Source organism: Sturnus vulgaris, chromosome 2 (genome assembly GCF_052056855.1).
Source record: "Sturnus vulgaris isolate bStuVul1 chromosome 2, bStuVul1.hap1, whole genome shotgun sequence".
In the NCBI taxonomy this organism is placed as follows: Eukaryota; Metazoa; Chordata; class Aves; order Passeriformes; family Sturnidae; genus Sturnus; species Sturnus vulgaris.
The window spans coordinates 34,965,927-34,985,002 of record NC_142244.1 but is presented as its reverse complement, the minus strand read 5'-3'; the positions used below and the strand labels follow the sequence as shown (position 1 = coordinate 34,985,002).

At 42.3% G+C, this 19,076-nt stretch overlaps 1 protein-coding gene across 8 annotated transcripts in view; it reads left to right on the top strand.

Annotated features, from left to right (window-relative positions):
• The window catches only part of TENM4 (teneurin transmembrane protein 4), a 1,535,416-nt gene that overhangs the window by 1,508,510 nt on the left and 7,830 nt on the right, over nucleotides 1-19,076 (top strand). For all 8 annotated transcript variants that reach the window (XM_088159254.1, XM_088159253.1, XM_088159247.1 and 5 more), the window contains 3 exons: nucleotides 2,626-2,922; nucleotides 4,128-5,742; nucleotides 11,172-11,314. In XM_088159254.1, coding sequence (XP_088015380.1) covers nucleotides 2,626-2,922; nucleotides 4,128-5,742; nucleotides 11,172-11,314 — 2,055 coding nt within the window. The remainder of the gene's footprint in view (nucleotides 1-2,625; nucleotides 2,923-4,127; nucleotides 5,743-11,171; nucleotides 11,315-19,076) is intronic.

Sequence of the window (19,076 nt, the reverse complement as noted above, 5' to 3'; positions counted from 1 at the left end):
AATTTACCCTGGCTTGATCCTGTGCTGATCACAAGCCTTGTCAAACACGCTGAGGGTCAAAACCTTTTTGCAGGTTTTCAGACTCCATTCCAGGATAAAGTCTGGGATGGAGGATGGCACCTTATTTAGCTGCTCACCATAAAACACAGTTATTGGACTGCAGCCTGCAGCCCTGTCAGTTCTTCTGCAGAAAATTCACTTTTATACAAGGCATGCCCTTGAACAAGTATGAAAAAGATTTAGACCCTTTTCAGAGGCTACTGGCAGGGTCGGGTTCACTTTGCTCATCACCTTGAGGGGTTACTGCTAGCACTGCAGCACTTCTCAGATAAAAGAGACAGTACACCAAGAGAGCAGAAGAAAACAAATCATTAAAAAATAAAGTACAGGAAAAAGGAGATTGGTTCCAACTAGTCGCACAGACATTGCTTGCCAGAGCACAGGGAGGATGGAACAATTTATGAGACCAGTCAGGGGATACAAACATTTGGACTGAGCTTAAAGAGCTATCCAGGGACCTGCTGTTCGGTCCTTCCAGCCCAGTGAATGGCACTGCTGCTAGCATTCTTCTCAGGAAGACCTCGTTCAGCCTGGATTACTGTTCCAGCCCTAAAGAGCTCTTTCCAGATTTCTTGGCAAAGACCTGGAGCAGAAGAAGCTGCAGCTCTCAGGATGGAGCTGCTCTGTGAATATATGGGAGGCAAGGATGCTACTACTTCCTGCTTTGCTTTTCTATTTTTGCAAGGAATTGCCACTCATATTTCTTTCTCTATGTAGCAAGCACCTAGGAGATACCAAATTCCTCTTAGTTGCACATGTGCATCTGTACTTAAGAGTTTTGATACCTTTTTAATTATTTTTCAGCTTCCTTGTTATAGTGGCTGATTTCTTCTCTCCTAATGCACATTTACACTCTATTTCACAGATATTTAATTAGAGCACTGTCTACCTTTCTACAAAGTTTCTTCCCTCAAGTCATACCCACTTTTTACTCGTTATTCATAAATTGAAAATTGTTGTTGCACTTGCCTCTTCTCTTACATCATCCTCACATCATGGCTACAGTCCCTTCTCTCCCCAGCTCCTGGGATACCATCTTTTGAATTCTGGCTTTCTGGTGTCCCCATTCTCTAGGCATAGATGTCTGCCCATGCAAGACAAAGGCACTGCAGTGATTCAGCTTTTCCCTCTCCTGTTCTTCTGGGACTGAAGAACCTCTTCTCTGTTGATGCAACCCCATCCTTCCTCTTGCTCTTTAGCTCTCAGATACTCCCTCATCCCTAAAAATACAGCAGGAATTCAATCATACATTCTTGGCCATTGAGCAATGGCCAAGTTCAAAGCTCGAAGGGGCAGAGAACAGTGCTCAGGACACAGAATCAGGTATTGTTCAAGTTGAAAAAGACCTCTAAGATCATCAAGTCCAACCATGCAAAGTCCTACAAGTTGAACTAAAATAAAGACCACCACCATATTCACGACTAAACCATGTCCTCAAGTGCCATATCTGCATATTTTTGAACACTTCCAGTCAGGAGTGTCAGTGTTACACAGAGCAGGATAGGGCAGTGTTTTTAACTTGATCTGAAAATTTCATAGCAAGCAGCAAACTCTGGTTTACTGACTGTAGCTGAAGGGCTGCAAAGGGAACTTTGAAAACCAAGTCAGTCCTTCGGAGTTTAAGATTCATCCAAGAAGAATCTACACCCTTCCAGGAGAAAGATATTCACTAGCTGAAAGAGATTTGTAAGTGGTGGGATGGAGAAAGAGCTATCTTCACTGGCAAGCTCCTGCTGGGAGTACTGGTTTTCCTCCTTGCTTTCAAACCAGTACTTTGCTGCTGTGCTGATGTGGCTTTGTAAGTCTCCTTGCACATGTGGCTAAGCATTAGTAGTATTACCAACTCCTTTTTGTATTGCTGTGGACAGCAATCCCTGAGTCAAAATGTATTCCTGCTCTTGCCTCTGAAGTAGATACCTTTGCTTACCTCCAGTGCCTCTGAATTTCCAAAGATCAGAGTATAATTACACCACTCTGAATAATCCCAGGACAATGAAGTTAAAGCTCCAGCTCTTAAAGGAAAGTTCCTGCTCTGTGTAACATCTGCAGGGGTTAAAGCCTCCATGTTTCATCTCAGGGGAAACACTTAACCTCCAATGCCTGCATTACATTCAGTAAACTCAGAGAAAAACTGATGTCTGCTATGTTGGCACAACATCCATCTCTGTTCTCCAAGTGTTTTTTGATACCCCTTTTTGAAAGCAAGACTCAACATTCAAGGTTTGATAAGTAGAATGTCTTGGAAATATTCCTTGCAGCAAGTTGTCATTCTGTGTTCTGTAGGTCACATCTGATGTAACAGTCCTAAACCTAGATTTGGGATATGAACAATATTCTTTCTTTTTGTGGTGTTTCAAAAGTACTGTATATCTTCCTCTCTCCTCACTGAAGTCAATAAAAGCAATGTTAAGACAACTCTTTGCTTTAAAAATTGTGTCTTATCCAGTGGCAGTGAACAGCTGGATACTCTCTGGTGTGATATAAATAGGTATTTGGTGAAACAAGGGTAGTGTTTCTAACTTAAACTGTTTCCAGCTTCCTAATTCTCCCTTTTTTTTCCTGTAGGTTCACAACAGAAACCTGCTGTCCCTTGACTTTGATCGTGTGACAAGGACTGAGAAAATCTATGATGACCACCGCAAGTTCACGCTCCGCATCCTCTACGACCAGGCAGGGAGGCCGAGTCTCTGGTCACCCAGCAGCAGACTGAACGGGGTCAATGTCACCTATTCCCCAGGAGGACACATTGCAGGGATTCAGAGGGGTACCATGTCAGAAAGGATGGAGTACGATCAGTCTGGCAGAATTACATCCAGAATCTTTGCTGATGGTAAATCATGGAGCTACACCTACTTGGAGAAGGTAAGAACCTCTTAGCACTCAGAGATGGTGCATTTGAGGCACATGGGCTTTACTCCTTTGACATCAGTACAGCTGCACTCCTTCACCTCAGGTAATTGCTGGCCCTTATGGTCCAGTCCTCCTTTTTTGTCCCACTAAGGTACTCATAAGTGGCTTTGGTGCCAGATCACCACAGAGCTGTTGAAAATTGTCTGAGATGCTTTTTTCCCATTCATGCTGAGAGCATGTGAACTGTGAAGCTTTGGCATGTGATTTTTTAAGCACCATCTTGCTTTATTGAATTGACTGCAATATAAAATATGCTCAGATAAAGTCAGCAGAGTGAACAGTAGGAATTTCCAGTAGGATTTTCCATGTGAATAAAACCTATGCAGACTGACATCCTGCCTTCTTCAAGTGGCTCATTTCTGCTTACAAAAATATATGTAATTAATAAGTGAGGCATTAATTCAGCCAGACTGTTGTAGCACACTTCACAGTGTTTCCTGGAGCCTGCACTCTGTCAGTTAGAATGAAACTTATGTTTTCTGGGTATTCAGCATTACACTTCCCAGTGACCCACAGATCCATATACTATATACCCAGGACTGGAATTTTTTATTCCTGGTTTTGAATAGCGCCTATCCCTACAACAATTTAAGGAAACTGTAGTTGTGCCATGTCTTTAAAAAGGAAAAAAGTATTGACTTATTCCTTGTACTATACAATCTATGTGGATTGTTTGTTATATGCAAAAAAAATAAATAATAAAAATCCCAGAACAAATAAGCATGCAGGCAGACGTTTAGAAGAAGGGGATAATAGAAGATGGGTTGACACAAATAAGTAATTCACCATTCAAAGATGTTGGGGAATACTTTTTCAAGCATTGATTAAGTAGCTCTACCAATTTTATTTAGTGTTCAAAGGCTATTGGCACAGGGAATTTGGTAAGACATCTATAGGGTAGTGATTTGGAAAACTGAGCATTCTGAGCTTGTACCTTCCTCAACTACATGAACTGCTTCTTCCACTGACCCACTCCTGTTTGAGGATACTTGATGTGCCATGTGCAGCTCCTTATCTCTCACTGTTGAATTCTGTGGGTGCAAAGATTTGTCCTACTTGCCCTGCTCTTTGGATTGAGGAATCTTACAGGTTTTGTGAGAGTATAATTTTGCTTGAAAAACAGGGATATAATCTATACTTCTCTTTTTCCCATCCAGTCCATGGTGCTTCTCCTTCACAGCCAGAGACAGTACATCTTTGAGTTTGACAAGAATGACCGGTTGTCCTCGGTGACCATGCCCAACGTTGCCCGTCAGACTCTGGAAACCATTCGTTCCATTGGTTACTACAGGAACATCTACCGGCCACCAGAAGGCAATGCCTCAGTAATTCAGGACTTCACAGAGGATGAGCAGCTCCTCCACACTTTGTACTTGGGCACAGGGAGACGTGTCATCTACAAGTATGGGAAGCTGTCCAAATTAGCCGAGATGCTCTACGACACCACAAAGATCAGTTTCACGTACGATGAAACTGCGGGCATGCTGAAGACCATAAACTTGCAGAATGAAGGGTTTACCTGCACAATCAGGTACAGACAGATAGGACCCCTCATTGACCGACAGATTTTCCGCTTCACTGAGGAAGGCATGGTGAATGCACGCTTTGACTATAACTATGACAACAGCTTCCGTGTGACCAGCATGCAAGCGGTCATCAATGAGACACCTTTGCCTATTGATCTCTACAGGTACGATGATGTGTCAGGCAAAACTGAGCAATTTGGTAAATTTGGGGTCATTTACTACGATATCAACCAGATTATCACCACTGCCGTCATGACCCACACTAAACATTTTGATGCCTATGGCAGGATGAAGGAGGTGCAATATGAGATATTCCGGTCTCTCATGTACTGGATGACTGTGCAGTATGACAACATGGGGAGAGTGGTTAAGAAAGAGCTGAAGGTTGGCCCTTATGCAAACACAACTCGTTACTCATATGAGTATGATGCTGATGGCCAGTTGCAGACTGTGTCTATCAATGACAAACCTCTCTGGCGTTACAGCTATGACCTAAATGGAAACCTCCATCTGTTGAGTCCAGGGAATAGTGCCCGCCTTACACCACTCAGGTATGACCTCAGGGATAGGATTACTAGACTGGGGGATGTGCAGTACAAAATGGATGAAGATGGCTTCCTGAAGCAAAGGGGCAATGATATTTTTGAGTACAATTCAGCTGGCCTGCTCATCAAAGCCTACAACAAAGCAAGTGGGTGGAGTGTGAAGTACCGCTATGATGGCCTAGGAAGGAGAGTCTCCAGCAAAACCAGCCATGGCCATCACTTGCAGTTCTTCTACGCAGATCTGACCAACCCAACCAAGGTCACTCATTTGTACAACCACTCGAGCTCCGAGATCACCTCCCTGTACTACGACCTCCAAGGCCACCTCTTTGCGATGGAGCTCAGCAGCGGCGATGAATTCTACATAGCCTGTGATAACATTGGCACTCCTTTGGCTGTCTTCAGTGGGACTGGCTTAATGATCAAGCAGATACTGTACACAGCATATGGGGAGATCTATATGGACACTAATCCCAACTTCCAGATCATCATTGGCTACCATGGAGGACTGTATGACCCCCTCACGAAGCTTATCCACATGGGGCGGAGAGACTACGATGTGCTAGCGGGTCGCTGGACAAGTCCGGACCATGATATGTGGAAGCATCTGAGTAGCAATAACATAATGCCTTTCAACCTGTATATGTTCAAAAACAACAATCCCATTAGCAATTCTCAGGATATCAAATGTTACATGACAGGTAAGACATTTAAATTAAGAAACATTTTCACAAGCTTGCCATCAGCAAATAGATGTCATGGTCTAATGCCAGATGGAACTGAGCCCCAACACCACAGCTGCTCAATTAGTCCTCCCAGGTGGGATGGGGAACTGAAAAAGTGAGAAAACCCATAGACAGAGATTGAGGTAAAGACAGTTTAATAAGAAAAGCAAAAGCTACTTGTGCAAGGAAAGCAAAACCAGGAATTCATTTTCTGCTTTCCATCAGCAGGCAGCCATCCCCAGGAGAGCAGGGGCTCCATCCCACAAAACAGTGTCTAGGGAATACAAACACCATCACTCCAAATATCCTCTCCTTCCTTTTTTCTCCCCAGCTTTACATGACACCCTATGGTCTGGAATATCCTTTGGGTCAGTCAGCTGTCTCAGCTGTGTCCCCTCCCAACCTTGTACACCCCCAGTCCCCTCACTGGTGGGGTGGGAAGCAGAAAAGGCCTTGGCTCTGTTTGAGCACTGCTCAGCAGTAGCAAAACCATCCCTGTGTTATCAACACTTCCCAGAACAAATCCAATACACAACCCTGTACCAGCTACTGTAAAGAAGTTTATCCTCAGTACAATAGGTAATTCCTCTCTCAGTGTCCTGTTCACCATGAGGTTTTCCATTCTTTAATTAATGGACTTAAGTTTTAGTTTGCCATTTGGACCCCCATGTACAGGGTATGTTTAATTCATTAGCGTAGATGGAGACTGTAATACCCAAACCTGTTTCCTTTTCTCTTCTTAGGTGCTTGCTCTTTTTATTTTGCTTACAGTTTTTTGTCCCCTCAGATACCTGAAGTTTAGCTACCAATGTCCTGATAACTTTTCTCTTTGTAGAGGGGCAGCTCTGTTTGCCTAGAGATTTATTTGCAACTAAACAAATGGCATACAGATTTGTTTCAGCAGAATGGCAAAGCAATTTAAACCTTTCATTACAGTCAGCCATTTCAGAGTGTCTACATGACTACTAGACTACTAGTTATGTAGTTCAAAGTTAATCTGCCCAAAGACTTAACAGTATCTGCAAAAAGTCAAGAAAAGAAGGTGCTTTAGACTTAAAGGACAGATTTTGGGGCATATCTACCCCAAAGCTTGACACATCCTGTCTGGGATGGTGTCTCCACCACTGCCCTGGGCAGGCTTTTTCAGTGCTTGACATTTTGTGAAGAAATTTTTCCTAAAATCTGATCTAAACCTCTCCTGGTGCAACTTCAGGTTGTTTTCTCTTGTCCTATTGCTTTTTACCTGGGAGAAGAGTCTAACCCCCACCATACTGCAACCTTGTTTCAGGCATTTGGACAGGGCAATAAGATCACCCCTGAGCCTCCTTTTCCCCAGGCTAAACACCCCCAGCTCCCTCAGCTGCTCCTGGTCAGACCTGTGCTCCAGACCCTTCCCCAGCTCCACTGCCCTTCCCTGGTCACACTCCAGCACCTCAGTGTCCTTCTTGTACTGAGGGACCCAAAACTGAGCACAGTGCCCAGTACAGGGGGGCAATCACTGTCCTGGTCATGCTGGCCACACTATTGCTGATACAGGCCAGGGTGCCACTGGCCTTCTGGGCCATCTGATTACACTTGCATGTTTGCTGCCATCCCCTGCCTGTACTGAGATAGCAGCCCAAAGTACCTCACTAGCAAACTGTCCCTTCTACCATAGGTGTGTTGCCCCCAGGTTTATTTCCAGCCAGCGTTGTTTTATCCCTTTCCCCCTTCAAATGTAGTTTCATACTGTGTGCAACAGTGGTAGCAGTGAGAGAGTTTGAGAAGACTTTTTGGTGGGATTCTTTTCTAGACACTTCACATTGAAAAGCCAAGTGCCACAATCACACATCAAATGTACATTCTTCTTAAGGGGATAGACTTAACTTTTAAATGCTCTTGCTGTATCTATCACAACCTTCCCATATTCAACAATAATTGCATTCCCCAGAGTTATGAGATCTGCTTAATAGAAAATAAATGTTACAAAGTAAAAATCCTGGGGTTTTAATCCTGATTGTTTCTCTAGCCATTAGGATCATGGGGTTTTTTCATGAAAAGTTATTTTCTCCAGAGCTGAGAAGATGATGCCACAAGGGAAGTAAAATATGTCAAAAGATGCAGGCTAAGATCCTGTATGTTGCTCTCACTCTGATAATTAAGGCTGGGAGGGAATACCTCAAGATAACTTTTCCTATCAGAAAATGCTTATTTGTCAAAACTGAATGTATTTATGGGGGAGGCCTGAGCTTGAGAGATTTCTCAGCAGAAGCGTAAACAGCTCTCAAAATTGTCTAAATGACGAATTCCAAAATGTCCTTAAAGAAAAAATTGTTTTGTATTTTCAACCTTTTCAAGTTAAGTGTAAATTAATGATTGAAAACTGGAAAAGAAAGATAAGGAGCAAAACCAAAATGGGGTTTAATTCAGAAGTTAATTGGAAATTTTTGGTTTTTTGAACTGATCTAATTTTTGAACTGTTGCTTTGTGGCATATTAACAGATTTTTGTTTTCCTGCTCAGGTCAAGAGAGGACAAAATATTTTTTCTAGCCCTGTATTAGAGCAGGTGCACAGCTTCCCACACAACTCCGACAATAAAATCAAGATGTCAAAACCTGGTACACTAGTATTTTATATGCACCAAATAATTTTTTTCCATGTTCTCATAAGTTCTGTTTGTAGTTTTTCAAGAATACAGAGCCCAAATATATTTTTCAAGTTTCCCTTCCCCCCGCCCATGGAAGAAGCAGGCCATGCTATGGGATAAGTGCTGTGGCAGAAGGCTGCTACCCCAGCAGTTCTTTCTGCTCAGGGTTTCAGGCACCTCGTGGGCAGGAGCCATGATAAGAATGTCCTTGTCATCACAACCAAATCTGCCCAAATCTGGACACAGGGAACTGCTTTCTGTCTCTCCATTCCCACACTGGGACCTGCTTGTCCTTAGGGGAACTCAGTGCCCAGGACCAACATGTGCTTTGGTCCACCATGATGAGGTCTCTGAGCTTAAGGAAATTGAAGGTATGTGGAGGGAGAGCAGGAGAAGCAGGTATTTATGTTTTGAGAGGCCCATTGTTAAACATGAATATTTTAGTGATTGTACACTTCATGGCACAGAGCTTTGCTGCCAGCTTCAGCAGTCTTGATGGATTGAACTGACATTTCCATTACATGTGTCTGCATGTCTACTTTTTCTTTGCCCTCAAATGAATTTACTGTGAAATGTGTTGGCAGGGTTACTGTAGCTGAAAAAAACCTCTGTGATGTGAAATGTACTTTTCTGTCAAAAACATTGTCACTGCCTCCTGGCAAATTAGTATTTTCCCCTCTGTTTTCTCAGCTCCACACCTTCCTCCCATGGTTTCAGGTTGTTTTGGTGGTTTTTTGTTCTGGGTATTCCAACACCTCTTCCCAAAAAGAGCAAACTCCTGTTTGCAAATGATTTGGAAGTCAGTTTTTTTGAGAAGTATTTAAAAAAAAATTTGTATTGGATATTTCCAGACGTGTTACATATTCTTCGGCAATTCAGCATCCATGCTCTGTATTCTTTTTAGCATTTTTGAAGTGCTTGGAAAATGATTCCTGCACCAATGCTGACCTTCACTGTTTTACTTTGTTCTCCTGACCACCTGGTCCACAATATGTACATCAAAGTTCTTCATTTGAGATAAGAAGGATTTGAAAGCAGGCTTGCTTAACACTAGGCTACAAAATAATCAAATGAGCCTTTTCATTTCTTTCATACCCCCTCAACCTCTCTGTTTCAAAGACACTCCAAAAGCAATCTGTACATTGAGTGAACAGAAGTGTTTTTATTACAGAAATCCTCCCTCTTCCACATGGATTGTCGCAAGGGCTTTTTGGACATCTGCCCAATCGCAACATTTTGGCCTGTAGGAAAACAAGCAACAGATAGTCTGTTTGTTTGGCTCTTGATTCTCCAGTCATCTGGAATGGTGTTATTTACCACTTGCATCCGTAATTTCTGTTCCAACCAGTTCTTCTAAACATACATTTAGGCTCATGGGAGTAGAGAAAAAAATATTCAAGTATGCATATTTGATTATTTATTTCTTTTCGTCTTCAGATTGTTTTAGCAACGCTTATTGAGTTTAGCAAAATGAAAATCAAGTCTTTGCACTTCCAGATTGAAGCAGAGAAGTCACCAACAAAATTCCAGTTACATCCAAACACTTAAGACTCCTGGGAACTAATATTAGTTCAACTTTACCTTCATACCTTCCCTTACCTTGCAGTTGTTGTTGTGTGCCACATGCACACCATATTGCTCAGGGACTGTATCAGGTGTGGTCCCTGAAGCTAAGTGAAGGCAAACAAGGTGTGCTCATCAAATGCTCTGAACTTAAGGGGGGAAGTGATCCTAATCCCAAGCAGATCTAGGAGATATCGAACCTCATGATTTTTTCCTTCAGCAGATTAACTTTCAGCTGCTATTCCTAATAGCTGTACAATCAAAAATTAAGGAAGACTTTGTCATCTACTGGCAAGTAAATGCAGGAATGGTGTCCCAAATGGCTGGTTTTCCATCACATTCCCTTTAGTGCCAGTGGTCCCTCTTTTGTATAAGACAGTAATTCATCACTAGTTGCTGTCAGTTTTCTCACCATCCATGGACATTTTTTAAGGTGTTTGTAGAATGTGCCCAAGCAAAATATCTGTCTCATGCCTGTATACTTATTTTCACTATAATGTACCTTGCAGGTAGTATGAAGGCTCACTGTAAACAGCAGCATAAAAGATGATGTGACTTTACCCTGGTTTAATACTCAAACTATAGCTTCTTATGAAACATGCCAGGAAATTCTGTTCTGGACTGAGGTGGAACTCCATGGAAAAAGCAATGGCTATGTCCAGAGCCTCTTCCATGAGCACCTGCTAAATGCCTGAGCTGTCCATCCAGGATGTCCTGGTATTCTGGCACATAGCCCTAAATTTAGTCTTCAGCCTGCAGGGCCTTTGAGGGTCCTCAGGGAGAGAAGTACTGTGGTGAGATGTTCCAAGCTGACTGTAGGACTGGATAACACTTCCCAATTGGCTGGAGCTTCTCAGCCTCCAAGTGTGTTGCTGTTGCCGCACTTCTTCACACCTTCAAACGGTGCTTGGTTTCTGCTGATGGAGGACAGACATCAAGTTGGCTTTGATTTTGGGCCACTTGCTCACTGCCAGCATTTCTGTTTCAGAGCTGGGAAAGTGCAGAATTTGGCTCTGGCTGGAGGTGGAAAGACCAGATTTTGGCACACAGCTCTTTCTAGGACCATTAAGATTTCTGCTCTTCACACAAAGCAGACATTCATCATTTTGTCCAGACTGCTACAGTGCCAGCCACCATGGGGTCCTCTGGGCCTTCTCCTGGGCAATCCTGCTTGAGAGATCAGATTATCTTATTTATGTTTCTCTTCCCTTCCAGATGTCAACAGTTGGCTGCTCACCTTTGGGTTCCAGCTGCACAATGTCATCCCCGGCTACCCCAAGCCAGACATGGATGCGATGGAGCCATCCTATGAGCTAATCCACACACAGATGAAAACCCAAGAATGGGACAATAGCAAGGTGATCCATGTAACTCCATACTGTATCTCATGCCCTTAGCAGGAATCTATCCATTTGCAGTGTTGGTTGAAAAAGCTCTACCTGCGTGTTGTGAGATGAAGAGCGAGTCAGACTCCATTCCAGTATTGAAATCTGACCAAATAATCACATGTTAAGTTCCCTACTGCCATGGTGGTTCTTCCTGTGATATTTTCTGGTATTTGCTCAGTGAAGTGGTGTGTTACTGTTTCTTTCTCCTACAAGAGGCCCCATTATCACATATTGCAGGCTAAATTCAAGGCCTTTGCACTCAGGATTTTTAGAAGTTAAAAAAAAAAAAAAAGCTAATCTTGAAATCTTGATACAGTCTAGGTTTATAAAGATTTTTTGTTGTTGTTCTAGAAACTTACTCATTCTGGTTTTAAATGTCTTAAACAAGATGTTACACTATTTCCATAGGAAAGTCTTCTTAATTGCAGAGAGTCTCTCCAGAAAGAATTTTTTGATGATATTAAATTTTAATTTTACCTGACCAGGTTTAATCCCATGTAACTGTGTCCTGCTTTTAAAAACATGCTTGTTTCCCAAGCTGTTTTGGTAAACGCTGGTGCAAAATTCAGTGATAAAATTGGCAAGAAAAAAGGTTTTGCATCCCAGTCATTTCCCCATCTTCCTGTTGGGACTTATTCAGCTGAAAGACAGAGGCAGCACCGTTTCAGGTTTGAACACGGGGTTAGGATTTGAGAGCCCTGGGTTAACTCCCAGTCCTACTACTTATTAGTGTATGACCTTGAAAGTCATTTACCTCTCAGGATTCTCTTTCATTTTGTAGCCTGATTGTATTATGGGGTGGCTTTCATCTGTTTAGTCTGAATCCTCTTTAGTCTGAACTCGAACCTGCTGTTGCTCTGTGTTCAAACATTGTAAGAGCAGTGAGGCACCAACATGCTTGGGGAGATCAGGACGTGCTCTTGACATTTCTCCTAATAAAATGATAATGGTAGGCAATGGAATTGATTCAATTTGCCCTCCTAGCCTTTCTATCTATGGCTTCACTAAAATCTTGATGTCCTGCAGCAGATTCTTGAGGTACACATCTTAAACCAGGAGGTCACATTTCCTGAACCACAAAAGGTATCACTCAAAGGTACAAACAAATTACTGTAGATTGACAGTAGTCATGTGTCAGTCCATCATTGGTACTCAGCCTCATAGCCATGCTGAGAACTAGTTAAAATGTATCAGCTTCAACTTCAACACAAAATTTGTATGAAGTCTCACTTAGTAATATAGGGAAGATTAAAAATCTCTGCCTTTTGCTTCCATGACTGGGTTGATGCTTGAAAACTATTACAGTGCAGTAACTCAGTTGTGATTTGGAGCTCAGAGACTCCCTTTTTGTTTCTTATTTCCTTGGATTAAACAATAAAATGCTAATAGAAGTTCTTTCTCTAATGAGAGAAGCTTCAGGATTTTTCCTCCTCTCTGCTGGGGACACAAGTCTCCCTGGGCAAAGCTGCACATGAGTAGGCAAACAGGAAAGACTTACCCAGAGATTGCACAGAAGACCATTGTTGTGTGCTGTAGATAATCACTGTCACAGAACCACCACAGAAAGTATTCTTATTGGTAGTGTTATTATACTATTATTTTATCATTAGTTCATTGTATATATCTTTTCAATGTGTTTTATAGTATCATTATTTGACTTATTGAATTGCCAAGTAACTTGAGTGACAGCTTGAGGTGAAGACTGACCTTTGCTCATACAGGCAGATGAGCTGGAAATAAAATCAAAGAGAGCCTTCCCTTCTGTCCACCCATTTTAGGTGAATCTGCCTGAATGAGCAATAAAAAGAAAAGAAATTCTCCATGTCCCTCACAGGTTTTCAAAGCCAGAAGCTGCAGTGAGGGCTGTGCAGGGACTTGCTCATTAAAAGAGGGCTTTATACATTGATCATGCTTCCAGATGAGCCCCTTTGCAGTCAGATGTTGAAAGTGGAATTTAACCATTGCAGGCTGTTTCATATTCTTCCCCTGTGTTATGACAGCAACAAAACATGAGCATTTTTATCTCAGTCTACTGTTGCAGTATCATGCTGTGATAGCAAGTGGCTCTTAAATGCTGTAGAGCAGGATTCCCTTGCTTTCTGTCACACCCAGCATATTGCAGGCACATATTTGCATATACCAAATTCATTCACATATGAAACCTGAACACATGATCCATTTTCTCCTACGCCTATCCATGCATCCAACACTGATGTTTCACATAAAGTTCTGCTCACTCCCAACCCTTCCAGGCATCAATACACATTCCCAGATGCAGTCCAGTCCTCCTTCCCACTGGTTGTCTCTGTATTTATTGATGAAGCATGTGGAAGAAAATAGAAACTTTTTAAAATTTCACATAGGAAATGACCAAATTAAACCAAGGTAAATGGAAGCACAGGAAACATTTTCAGTTGTTAAGACTGATAAGACTGATCAAACTGTAAAATGATGTTGCAGAGCATACAAAGTAAGCTCTAGATCTTTTGTCATTTAAAAGTAGCCTGGACAGGGCATTGATCACTGAATGATGTACCACAACTTTCTCATCTCCATGTCTTCTGATCCCTAGTTTATCTGGATAACATACCTCCTTGGATAGACAAAAGTATATTTGAGCTACTCCACTGGCTTTGCTGATCAAAGCTATGGCCCAGCAGATTAAGTCTGTTTTTTTATCAGAAAGGAGCAAGTAGGAGGAACACAACAGCAAAGCAACTAACACCCATAAATGGCTGCTTCATCTCTCTTCAGAGTGCATAACCAGAGGGCCCTAGCATCTCTTTCCAAAACATTTTTGGTATTCGCCTTGCAGGCCTGGAAGATGGGAGAGATAATTCTGACTTTGAGCATCCACCACCTCAAAAACAGCCAGCACGTCATAAACCTTGCACTAACCCCCTAAAGCTCTGAAGTGACATTTAAAATCCAATACTCCATTGTGCAGCACTTCCCCCCCGCTCCTCCCCACAACTGTGAGGCTGTCACTAAATTGTTTGTTGAACAAGTTCAGTGTTATTGGCCACTGGGGGACTCTGGGTGACCTCTGGCATATTGTGGAACTGCAGCACCTGAATCCAATTTCTCTTCTGGTTTTTTGTTGTTTGTTTTTTTTTTTCTTCTCTTCCTTTTTGTCATGTTGAGCTGTCAGGTAATTGCTGGAGTCAGAACAACTCTATTTCCAGGGAGGGGTGTTTTGGAATCAACACTTGTATTATTATCTATATCCTGTTATACCTACCCTTCTCTCCATCCTCTGGGCACTGTCTCCAGGAAGGGTCCAGTTTTCTGCAGTGCCTGTTACAGGCTTTGCTGGAAAAGTAGTTTTTGGCATCCCCTCTGGCGCAGCATTTTGGAGGCAAGGGCTGCTCTGGGATGCTCAGCCAGGAAGTGAGCTATAGGGCTGTACTTTCTGGCAGAGCTTCTTCCAAGGACAATCTGTTTGAGAGACTGGCTCTGCCAGTGTTCATCATTCAGGGAAAGCATCCTGACATTGCAGGTGCTTTGGCTTGGGCTTGGACTGTCCCTCTGTCTTCACGTCTGTCCATCAGCTCCCAGTTATGTTTTACAAATGTAGTGGTCAGTTTCCAAAAGATCTAATGCAGAGAAAGGAGTTGAAGCCTCAGAGACATTAAGCTCTTGAGGCTTTATGAAAACATATGAGAAATCTGAAGAATGATGAGCAAGAGTAGGCAAATCCTCTTACTTCTCCACACATGAAATCTGCTTGAAGAACTCAACCTCATTATCCTCCTACAGTCATGTACAGCGGCAGGGCGGAGGAGAGACTTGTCCTCTAAGCCCCTGAGCTAGTGCTCCTGTTTGGCTCATTCCCAGCCAGGCAGCATCCAGAGCACTGGCCTTGCTGGCCCATGGCTCACCTCTGCTGCCCCACGTGTCACCTCTCGGACAGCCCGAGAGCCTGCAGTGCAGCCATGCTCATGGGCACTTCCAGACGGAGAATTGTCTCCAGGTGATGGCCACATGGAATATAGGGAGGAGGCTGATGGCTGAACAACACCTTTGTTAACAGAGAAATGCAGGGTAAATAAAAAGGGGGCTTATAAAAGAGAGGCAGAGCAACTTTTTACACTGGCAAATAGGGACTGGTCAAGGGGGAACAGTTTTAAATTAAAACAGTAGAGGTATAGATTAGATGTTAGGAAAAAATTCTGTATCCAGAGAGGAGAGAGGCACTGGTAAAGATCGCCCAGACAAGATACCCCATCTTTGGGATTGTTCAAGGCTAGGTTGGATGGGGCTTTAGGCAGCCTGGTGTAGTGGAGGGCATCCCTGGCCGTGGTGGGGGGGTTAGAAGAAGATCATCTTTTAGGTCCCTTACTGGCCAAGCCTTTCTGTGATAAATAGGAAGGAGTTAAAAATTGATCATATATCAGAGAAATTGTAACTTCCAAACCTTTTGCAAAAAGTAGCTTTCTCTGTTGTAAGCCATATGGTGCTAAGAGAAACACCTATCTGTCTACAATGGCACAAGGATAGAAAGAAACTTGGAAACATGTTCACGTATTTCACATCTTGGATCCTTGATGGGAATTTAAAGCTTTCAGTCTCACACTGGAAGGCGGTATTTAAAAACAACAGATGATAGGATCTGGCGATGGTATTTCAAATCCTCAAGAGGTGCTGGCAAGATGCAAGAGGCTATTCAGAGATCCCAGTAATGTGCTGCTCTCCTGAGCTTTGTGCAGCAGAGAACAAATGATGAAGGTCGTTCTCTTCTCTCCAAAGGGTTGTTACTACATAAAGTGAAATGTCACCTAAGGACATCTGATTAAAAAAGACTGTAAGGAAAAACAAACCCAGCATATTTGTCACTCGCATCAAGGAACAAATATTGAAATAAAATAGCAATGAATTCCCTTCTTTCTTCTGTAAAACTGGCTTATAGATGCCTTGGTTTACAGTAGCTAAAAGCAGCAATTTTTAGAGAATAGTACATGCCACTGCAGTTTTGGATGGAAATTTTCTGTTTCTTTTCCTTGCCAGTTCATTGAAATGAGTTCTAAGATTAAACAGGAATGGTAATTTCAAAGTCAGGGATACACTGCCTCTTTGAACTATGTATAATCTGTTTGCTTCCACCCTCTTTATATTCACAGCACAGCATACACACTGGCTGTGCTCTGGTTTGCTTTTATTTGTTGGTTGGGGTTTTTTTCCTGTTGGATGTGTTTGCTTTTCCTTTTAACAGAATGCTGTTCCCAAATACACTCTTTTTTCAAAGAAATGCACTCAAAAAGTAATTTCAAAGTCATCCTGGGCTTGTTTTCAAGATAAAAGAGATGCATTTAGTTACTGAAATAGTTGATGGCTAATAGTTAAATTCGAGCAACCTGGTGTAGTGGAAGGTGTTCCTGCCTGTGGCTGAAGGTTTGGAACTAGATGATCTTTAAGGTTCCTTCCAGCCAAACCAGTCTGTGATTCTAAGTGATGGTGAATGTTCAGTATTAAGGCTTTGCACATCTCATGTCCTACTTCCCTATGTGAAAAAAAAAAGTGGGGAGAGTCCAGAAGTAACCAGTCCTCAGTAGAAAACCGTCTGGTTGTGCTTTTGTTCTTGATTAAGAGACCTGAGGGTAGGTCTTCGCCTGTGAATTTTGATATACGAGCATGTCCAGATCTACTGGTTTGTTGGGGCAATCTAATTTGGAGGTACTCATAGGGGATCTTTGCCTAATAATTTGCTCATAATCAAAAACATGCTAGAGTTCCAGTTCGTCAAGAATAAGATGATGAAGACAAAATTGAAGGGGAACAGGGGCAATTTCTGATAGGATATATTTGTCCATCTCCGGTACTGCCTGACGTCCCCGAGCTCCCTTCCCCAAGGTGATAGCTTCCCCAAGTAGATGGTGCAATTAATTCCGGGGACTCTTTATCACTCACCTGCTGGTAAACAAGGTGATGTACATAAGTGATCACAGGACATAGAAATGTAGCACAGAAGACCTGATGTACATCCTTGAGTGAGCAGTGATTTGGTATGAGCGCTGAGAGATGCCTTTCCCCATCACTAGTAAATGTTACTGAGGCAAGTTGGAAAGGCAGCACGACATAAAAAGTGGTAAGGGGACCACCTAGAGTCAACCCTTATGAGATGCACCTGAGAAGAACTCTCCATTTAAACTTCTTTGAAGAGGAAATAGCTAATTACCAAGGCTGTGCAGTGTACACTTGTTTAGAGCAGTAAGTGTTTCATGGAGCCTAGAAGCCTAATTGTTCCATGTCCATCATCACTGACATCTACATTAATTACGTCCATTTTTTGCATAATTAGAGCACTTGTGCAATTGGCAGAGAAGCTGAGCTCAGCTCCCTATCACTCTGTTAATTATATTGCTCTCTAGGGGGTATGTGAGATGCCCCACAGGCAGGATGGAGAAAACCAGAAAGAGCTCCTTTTTAATAGGAAACTCATTCCTGCTCCACCTGCTACGCTGTCAATCAAAAAGGGAAAAGGAGAAGGAACACCAGCCTGCTCAGCACTTTGAACAAAAGTAATTTCTGGGAATTTTAATATTCTACAACCTAAAATGTGCTCTTGAAACTGTGTTCCTCTATTCCCTTATAGTTTTCTCTTTTGTCAGTAAAAACTGCTCATAACTTTTGAGCAAGTCACAGTGCTCAATCCTTTTTTTTTTTTCTTTAATAATTTATTACTCTTCCCTGGAAATGGCCACCATGGAAATGAGGGCTTATTTCACTTCCCTAGTCATGTTACAAGTCTTGTATGAGAGGTCCACACTGAAATGCATGCATCATCTGAATTGTCTTCTTGCACCCAGGATGTGAATCTCTAGTTCATGGACAGTCTAAGGCAATATCCTTCATGGGTGTTGAATTTCCTCAAAATAATTGGAATGGAGCAAACTTTGTAGCCTATTTTTAATCCTGGGTGTCATTACATTATTGAACTGAACCTTTGGCAGTGCCAGGAGAGTTTTGTCATAGAATTCTCTTCCTTTTGTGAAATTTGAGCAAATAATTGTTTGTGAACAGGAGTCTGTAAGAAGCCAGCACTGCCATGAACTGCTGGGAGCATTTCCAGAGCATTTTGCAGTAATGATGAGCTGTTGACTTGCTGTGTGCTTGCTCCATTATACACTAACAGTAAAGGTGATTGTGTATTGTACAGGACTGCAAATGATCTGGGCTGTTGTCTCTCAGCAGTTTTGCTTCAATATAAGCCAAAACTTGAGCATCAGGTGTGGTTGGCCTTAACTCAGGGAGCCTGGCAAATTGTAGAGGGTATGCAGGAAATAAGTTTTGGATTTAGTGCCTTTCTTGAGTTTTGAACAACCTGCTTTGGCCAGGCTGAAATGGAATACAGAGAGGTTATGGCTACTTTGAGGGTCATGCAGGGCCTTTGAAGGCAGCACAAGGTGTTACAAAGTGGAGTAAAAATAGAAGAAACTTCTACAAATACTTCTACGTGTCACATAAAATCTGAAAGCATTTGGTAAAGCATCATGGCCACAAGACAAATTGTTCCTTATATGCAGATAAGCCCTGAAACACGACCTAATTTTGTGTCCAAACTCAACCCCCAAACCACTGAGGAAAAAAAATCTTTTTCTGCCTCTATATCCTTCAGTCTGTGAGATTAAATACAGTTCAGTTTACAGAAACAATGAGCATTAGGGGGGGACAACATGCCTCTTCCATGAAAAAGAATTAAAATTTTGAAAAAATGTGGTAACGGAAAAAAAAA